Here is a 7858-nt window from a genome sequence, read left to right as displayed (position 1 = left end):
CCAGCCCAGCGCCGTGCCCGAGGCACCGCCTCGCCCGTGCCCGCCGCCCGCCCCGCGCCGCAAAGGTTAAATCCGCCTCGGAAACCGGAGCCGCCCGGCGCTCCTCCGCTCCGCTCCGCCGGCTCGGGCAGCGCCTCCGCCCGTCCTGGGGCTCGCCCCGCTCCCCCCGGACTCGCCCCGCTCCCCCCGGGCTCGCCCCGCTCCCCCCGGGCTCGCCCCGCTCCCCCCGGGCTCGCCCCGCTCCCCCTGGCCCCGGGGTCGGGGATTGCCCGCTCGGGACGGACGCTCCCCCGGTGACCGAGGGGCTGCCGTGACCGCCGCGGGCTCACTGCGGGCTGGGGACACCGCCAGGGACCGGGGAGGCGACAGCCGGAGCGCGGGGCCCCCGAAACCATCCGGTCTCATCAGAGTGGTGAATGGAGAGAGGGTCCCTTGGTCCGGCTAATGCGGAGCTCCCTCAGAAACCCGTGAAAAATGATGCATCTCTTTTGCATCAATATTTAGCTGGGTTATTAAGAACAAGGACATTAGCATTTTAAAAATACTGAAAAAAATGGTGAGATCACCTTTTCCATTTGAATGACAAAAGAAATAGCAGAAGATATGCTCAGTATGTTTGACCTTATCCATCAGCCTTTTCTTTCTGGCTTCAAACTTTGTTTATGCCTCAATATCAACAYTAAAATGTCCGTGGTGGAATGAGCCTTGTGTGCAAGGCAAACAGAAATGAAAACCGCTGTTCCTAGAAATTACAGAGCATTTAATTCCAGAACATTGGCAAGTGAGAATGTGTTGCCTGAAGAAAACAGCAAATGCACTTCTAGGGAGCCAGGTAAGCTCTTTCTGGAAGAATTAACACCGTTGTAAAAGCACCCTCTGCAATAATGGGTGCAATTCAGATTCCTTCGTGTTGAAATGACACAAAGGATGACTGCTAAGGTGGCTGAGGAAACAGGGCACCTGTCTGTCAGGAAAGGCTGAACAGCTTGGCTTAGACTGCTGTCTGTAAATACTTGAGGAGTTAACACCAGCGAGAGGAAAGAACTCTTTAATTGGAAGGACGAAGCTGTGAAGAAATTGTCACTAGTTTTCAGAAACAGCTTTGAGCAGTAAAGGGTCTTCCAAGTCTTTTAGAATCATTTGGCACGTTTAAGCAATAGACTAAGTGATATAATACCTCTCACAGAAAGGAACTTGATGACCCAGAATGTATCCATGTCCCATCTATCACATACCAATTCTTGTGCAGTTATTTCAAGTGAGAAAGATCCAGAATCTGGCCATAGGTACACAAATGGGTTAAACTATGCTCAATCAAACTATCTGGTAAAAACATGATGCAACTCCTAAAAGTAATTTAGTCCACCCAAGTGTCAAAATTGCCATTGGATGAGTCAGGGCTAAATTTACCACCTCCAAATGCCTACCTTTCAATGCACAGCCGGTTTACTTCTCAAGCTCTCAAATGTATAGGCTGCTTATTTGTATGCAGCTGCCACAGTGCAGTCTTGAGATTCATGTCTCAAGCTTCCCTTCTCAGTTCCTGTGTCTCCAAAGTCAACACTGTATGGGAAACTTCTTCCTTACCGCTCTGCCAGCATATTCCAGCTCTGATTTGCATCCAGCTTGTTCCTCAACTCCTATTTAAACTTCTGAGTAGAAAATGTCAAGGCACATCCTGTGGTAATCACATAGCAACTCAACTGTGCAGGTGCATTGCTCGAGTCTATTGTGTTGAGATCTATCCACTTTAGATTAGAAAAACAATTTTGAGCATCTGGTAGCAGAAGAGACCCCTGAAATGAGATATTTGAAGTGTTTGTTCCAAAGGGCATGCTTTTCCCTTTCATTTTCATCTCTCACCCTTTGAAAGAAACAGTAGTGAGCCTTCCAGCTCCATCATTCCTTTCCATGTCCAACAGAGGAGGCTCCCAAGTCCACTCATGATAGTGCTGAACATGTGGGTTCTGATATGCCACACTTTCCYTATCAGAAATCTTCTTTTTCTAGCTACAGTTCCTTCTAACTCTGGCCTTCCTTCTCTGTGCCAAAATATCCTGGCTTCTATTTCAGGCTTTCGGAAGAAAATAAAACCAACAGCACTCTTGTTGACTTTATTTTTACAGTTGAAACCAATTCTAGAGAAAAAGGAAAACTTGCTAGGTTGGCACAGCCCAAAACTGCTGACCAACTTCCCCAAAGGCAAATAGTTCAGAATTAGGCTTAAGTCAGAAATTAAATCAAAGAGCAAACAATCTTACTGAWCAAACAACACCCTCACTTGAAAACCAGGAGTCCTCAAAAACTAACACAAGCATTTTTTGACAACTCTAAGTGTTCTTGTGGGCGAGGAAGGGGAAAGAAGAACTTCAGCTTCAACTGCTTGTAACACCACCCTCTATTCACATGTACCAAAACAGTGATATAAAAACGAAGGTAGGAATAGAGTGTCTTTAAMAACATGATTACTAATCAAAGTGTTACATGAAAGCATTGTTGATAGGCTGCTGTCACCAGAATAAGTGTAACCTCCCATCATCATAAGATATGTGGATGCCATGACTTGTGGAAAATCAAACAACTATTTAACTACTCAGCAATATTAGATGTCAGAATAAGATTGAAAAGTACATATATCCAACACAAACTGCAGTGAATCTTAGGAAAGCAAAATGGACTAATGAAAGCATGAAAACTGAGCCTCCTTCCCATGCAGAAATTTTCAGAGGATCGTATTTATTGACAAGCACAGATTCCTAGAGTTCTGATCCTATGTTTCATCTGAGAGATAGTCCCTTCAGCAGCACAGTGCCAAAAGTGGTGATCCTTGACCACACCGTAACATTCTTGTGTCAGAAGCCACACAATTTCTGTGTAAATGCACATTAAAACAGGCAACCCAGCTCTGTCAAATCACAAGTAGCAGCCTTAGGCCACATTCCAGATTCCCCTGGGATCTGGGAGCCCTGAGCACAGCAAGAAGCCTTTTTCCCTTGTGTGCCCCTCAGCTGGCAGTGCTCAGCTCACCAGGAACACGCTYGGGCTGATGTTTGCTGGTTTCTTGATCAGAAAATTCATCAGTACTTGTAACATGGACGGTGTTTCTCTCCAGTGGCTGTACTTGATGTGGCAGATCAGTACTGGACTGAGAAGGTCAGTGTGCCAGCAAAACAATCCTATGGAGAACATAAAAATACATATTTATTCATGGTCAGCTACACGGTAGGAGACCAACTAGCCATTAGGTCTTTGTGTCAACATTTAGCCTGAGAAACAGCTCTCATCTTTAATAACTGCCCATTAAATSATGACTACTTGTAGGATTTAACATTCTATTGAGACATAGTCGTCTTAATTTCAAATCACAATTACGGTAATCTGAACAAATGTAGGTAGCTGAACCTTCAGCAAGCTCCTGAAGATCAATGCAAGGATTAAGAGACACTATTTATATCTCTGGAAGCACTGCTCATGTGTTCCCACAGGGCTTGCCAAGCAGCAAGCTTTCGTGGCATTATGATGCCAGCTCCAAAATGCCATCCTGCTACAAAACAACTTGTGTCATTCAATTTTGATGGCACTAAGCTGATACATTTTGGAGGGTCTACTTTCCTGTTTTTTCAAGTGAGTTTGTAAGGCAATAGGAGTCAATAACCAATAGCCCAGATGAAGATGGTGCATTACAAGATGAATTAAAAGCTTCATGTTTGGGTTTTTGTTAATGTGTTAATTTGCTGGGAGAGCAGCTTAGACCACACATAACTGCAATCTTTTAACRTCTTTAAAGCCAATCCCTTTCTGAATTTCTTGTTAGCTGAGGGTTAACAGGAGGTAAGTGATGCTCTGTTATAAATCCCAGACTGCGTGGTGCATCAGACACAACCAATGCAGCTCCCACRGGGTCAGGAGACACGTGCTGTGACCTGCTGAGGATTTGGGGGATTCRCCAGCAGCAATCGCAGCATCCACAGAGAACCCAAAGAGCAATTTGTGCTTTGTGGGCATTCCACTTACAAAATTGAGGATCAGTGCCTTAAAAACAGAGCTGATTTCTGTGCTACAACCTCTCCATTCACCAAACAATGATCTTAAGTGGAAAAAAGACATGCCAGAGTAAAACTAATAGGCTTTATAGTAAAAGGGAGGATGACAATTGTAGTATTTGTCCTAAACTGTACGTGGCAAGTGTGCTATCTCTGTAAGAATCTTGATAATTTTGTGGAAATTAAATTGCAGGTTAAACACCCTGTAGGAAATTTCCCCTGTAGGAAATTATATACATTAATAGAAATTAAAGTAAAATCATTAGTACTTTCATTAAAAATGAGAAGAGTATATCCATATAATAGAGGGCACAAGATACACAATTACCTTAATACTCCAGGACAGCTAGCCAGCACAGCTAAAAATGTGCAATTAGATGCTCAGATACAAGAATTACTTGTAGAAATGATAGGGCAAAAAATTTTAAATTTTAAAAATTCTGAGAATGTTGCATACTTATTATGGTCTGGTTTAAAATACAGCTGAATTTATACCAAAGAAAATAATACCAGTTTCTCTAATTATGGCTTTTTAAAATCAACATTATATAGGCACTTTACAGACATGAGAATAAAATGGAATCCCTGCCCTTAGCGTTTTTCAGATCTAAGACTATTTTCTGTGCCTGAGTGGATCCTGTGCTCCAGAACCTGCATCTGTTATCTGTGCACCCCACACCCCAACAGCTCAGGCTAATGCACACCAGAGAGAAGATAACAGCAATAACCACAAGAAGATAACAGCAATAACCAAGGAGATAACTTTGTTTTTGTGGTTGTTATTAACTGTCGTTATTAAAAATTGCACATTTGAGCAACTGCAGTGCTACTGGTAATTCATGATGGGAACAGTAATGTGCATGTCTGTCATTCACAGCAATGGCATGGATCAGTTTTAAGGGATTTTAAGAATCTAATTGAGCAAGGAAAGGAAAATATCTCATCAAACGGCTCCAGCCAGGAAGCTTAATCAGAAACAAACCTGTGTTTACTCTGAATTATTCTCTTCCCTCCTGAAGCAGAGAAAGGATGCTAACTGCTTATGAGAACAATTGCTAATCACTGTGAAAAATACGTGCCAGCTCAAAAACTCTGATCATAACAACAAACAGCTCCTCGGAGCACACACAGAGCCGAGTTCATGTGGGGAAAAGAAGGAAAGGGAGGAGAATTTAAATCATTTCAGGAACAAATGATTGAAAACAATACCCTCAGTAAGCTAAGCCTTTTTGCTAACTGTGAGCACTGGCCCCGTTTCAGGGGTAGGGAAGGCCAGGGCCACCAGGCACATTCCTRTGTCTCTGGGACATCCCTGGCATCACAAGTATCTCAGAAATCCCGCACTTTGATCACAGCATTCTCTGCTTCTTCTTCAGTCCATCTAAACATACTTTGTCCTCTCCCTGCTGACGGGTAAAGGAACCTCAAAACTTTGAGAGTACTTCCTTCATGAATTTCCACAGCAAAAAAAGGCACCAGGTCAGCATGGGYTTGCTCGGGCTATTATGTAGACCTTGAAAATTAGCTGCTCAAAAGTGTAGACACTCCCTGACCTTCCGTCTTGCTGGCTAGAGATCAGAACAACCTTCAAAGCTATATAATATAATACTGTTGAACTTTTGTTTGTAGCCCTTGATTTGTAACCATTATGATACATGAGATCTAACAAGAAAATTTCTTCTTGGACTTTTTATAAGTATTTTTTCCTATACTCATTTCTGCCGTATTTCCTAGACAAAACCTGAACACACTAAGAAAGCAAATAATGGGACAGCATTTTAGTGAGATTCATGTGTAGACCTTTTCAGAAAAGCATTGTGTATTATTTCTGATCTGGACTGGCGAATACAATCCCATGACATCACATTTAAAAATGGCTGTGATCCACCCACTGAGAATGCCAAAGAAAAGCTGGTTGATTTTTTTTAAAGGAAGCTAGCACAAAGATTACAAGGTGAAACAAATGTGTGAGACTCATTGTCTACATGAAGAAAAGCCCCGTTTCAAAAGGAAATATGTTACTTAATATTTTCTTAGTTCTCATTTTCAAAACTGTTCTAAATTAGTGCATTTGGCATTTAGCTGAATGGATCAGAYGGACATCCAGGTCACATTTCTCCTTTACTTTGTCTCCTTACATTTGTCTCCTTTCCTGTTTGTTTTTTTGTTTTGTTTTGGTTTTGGTTGGTTTGGTTTGGGGTTTTTTTTTTTGGCTTTGACTTTTGTTTTCTTTCATTTTGTTTTTAGTTCTTTTTATTTCCCCTCATTTTCTCTCACTGTTTTCTTTCTCATCATGTCATCTCACGTCTTTCAATTTTTTTTCTGTTGTATAGCTTTGCCCTATGACTGGTTTCTCATCCCTGAAGCTGTCTAACGCACTTTGTCTGCCCCAGCTGACCTCCTTCTATTTCTCTGGTGCACCTTTCCCTTTTTCCTTAGCCCTGCTCCATCCTTTTTAACCTCCTCTAGTGTGTTGTTGACACTTTCTACAAACTAGGTTCTCTCTAAGCAGAGCARCCACAGCTCTTGGCTCTCAACTGACATATTAACCTTTGAGAGAGCACAGAAAGGTAAAAGCAGAAGGACAGCAATGACAGAAATACTCATTAATACTCAGGTCATCCCGTCGCTGAATAAAAAATACCCCATGTAAATGAAAATTATGCATTTGTGCCCAAGGTGTCAGCGTTTCACACCTCTGTTCCTAAGTTATCGAGGGAATGTGGGGCTCTCCTCCTTTCCCTCCTTTACCCACCTTGGGACAAGAAAAGCCCAGAGATGATACCTTCATTCTTCTAAGTCAGCAGTATGATTTTATTTTTAAATATAGCCTCTGTGCAAAGCTAGCTGCTGCTTTCTGGTTGGTTCACCAGATCTTCTGGTGCCCTTTCCCCCTATAGTTTACCCTGCTGAAATTGCTTCCATCTTGCTTAAGGTTCTCAAAAACTTGTTCTGCGAAACGGACCACATTTGCTTGGTCTCAATTTTGTCCTAATTATAAACCTGAATGCAGAGCGGTGACATGTTCTATTCCTCTTTTAGCCACACACTTCCATGAATGCTGACGAGCTGGGAGCTGTGACAAACAGCTCTCAGCGCCGCCGTGCAAATCGCCGCTGTGGTTACAGCASAGCCCCAGCAGATGGCAAAAGGAACCGCCTCAGTTCTGCACCGGCAGCGGTTTGACAGCACCGGCAAAACGCAAACAGCTCTTATTCCTTTTCCCCTTCCTCTAAAGGCATGACAGCACAAACCCCGCTGGTTCACTGCCTGAGTGCTGCTGGGGCACAAACCCGCACTGCCGCTCTCCACGGGCACTGCGCCTCTCCTGCTCCGCCTTTCCTCCTCACAAATTCAAACGCGAAATGCCGAGGGTTCGTATAAGCACAGTGAGGTGTATGTGCCAAAACCCGCCCAAGTCAGAGCAGGAATAGTTAAAATAGGTCACCAGCCCTTGCTCTCCCTGCTACCACAGCGGAGCGGGCGGGATGAAAATAAATTCGGATTTCACGCGCCTAATCACAATCGCTGCAATTTATTCTCTCCCACAGGTAACATTAACAATTCCGTGCGTGCCGCGGCCCTCGGTGCCCTCCTGCCCTGTGCCCGCTGTTCCCTGATCCGGCTCTGGAGCAAATTCCCCGGGCGCCGTGACCGAGCTGGCGGGGGCACATCGCGGGCACATCTCGGGGGAAATACCGGGGTAAATACCGGGGGACATCACGGGGCACGTTCCATGGCACATCGCGGGGTAAAAACCGGGGAACATCCCGGGCCCGTCCCGGGGCACGTTCCATGGCACATCGCGGGGTAAA

The 7858-nt window shown here is 44.1% G+C and overlaps 1 protein-coding gene across 1 annotated transcript in view; it reads left to right on the top strand.

The window, feature by feature from the left end:
• The first annotated feature begins 7516 nt into the window (after positions 1 to 7516).
• Positions 7517 to 7858, top strand: part of BTBD1 (BTB domain containing 1) — a 12225-nt gene continuing 11883 nt past the window's right edge. The window contains exon 1 of the mRNA XM_057382027.1: positions 7517 to 7594. Coding sequence (XP_057238010.1) covers positions 7532 to 7594 — 63 coding nt within the window. The 5' untranslated portion in view covers positions 7517 to 7531. The remainder of the gene's footprint in view (positions 7595 to 7858) is intronic.

The sequence above is a fragment of the Malurus melanocephalus genome, unplaced genomic scaffold (genome assembly GCF_030028575.1).
Source record: "Malurus melanocephalus ecotype Western Australia unplaced genomic scaffold, MMel_1.1 scaffold_547, whole genome shotgun sequence".
Classification (NCBI taxonomy): domain Eukaryota; kingdom Metazoa; phylum Chordata; class Aves; order Passeriformes; family Maluridae; genus Malurus; species Malurus melanocephalus.
Note: the sequence above shows the minus strand (reverse complement) of the source record. Positions and strands in the feature narration are given on the sequence as shown.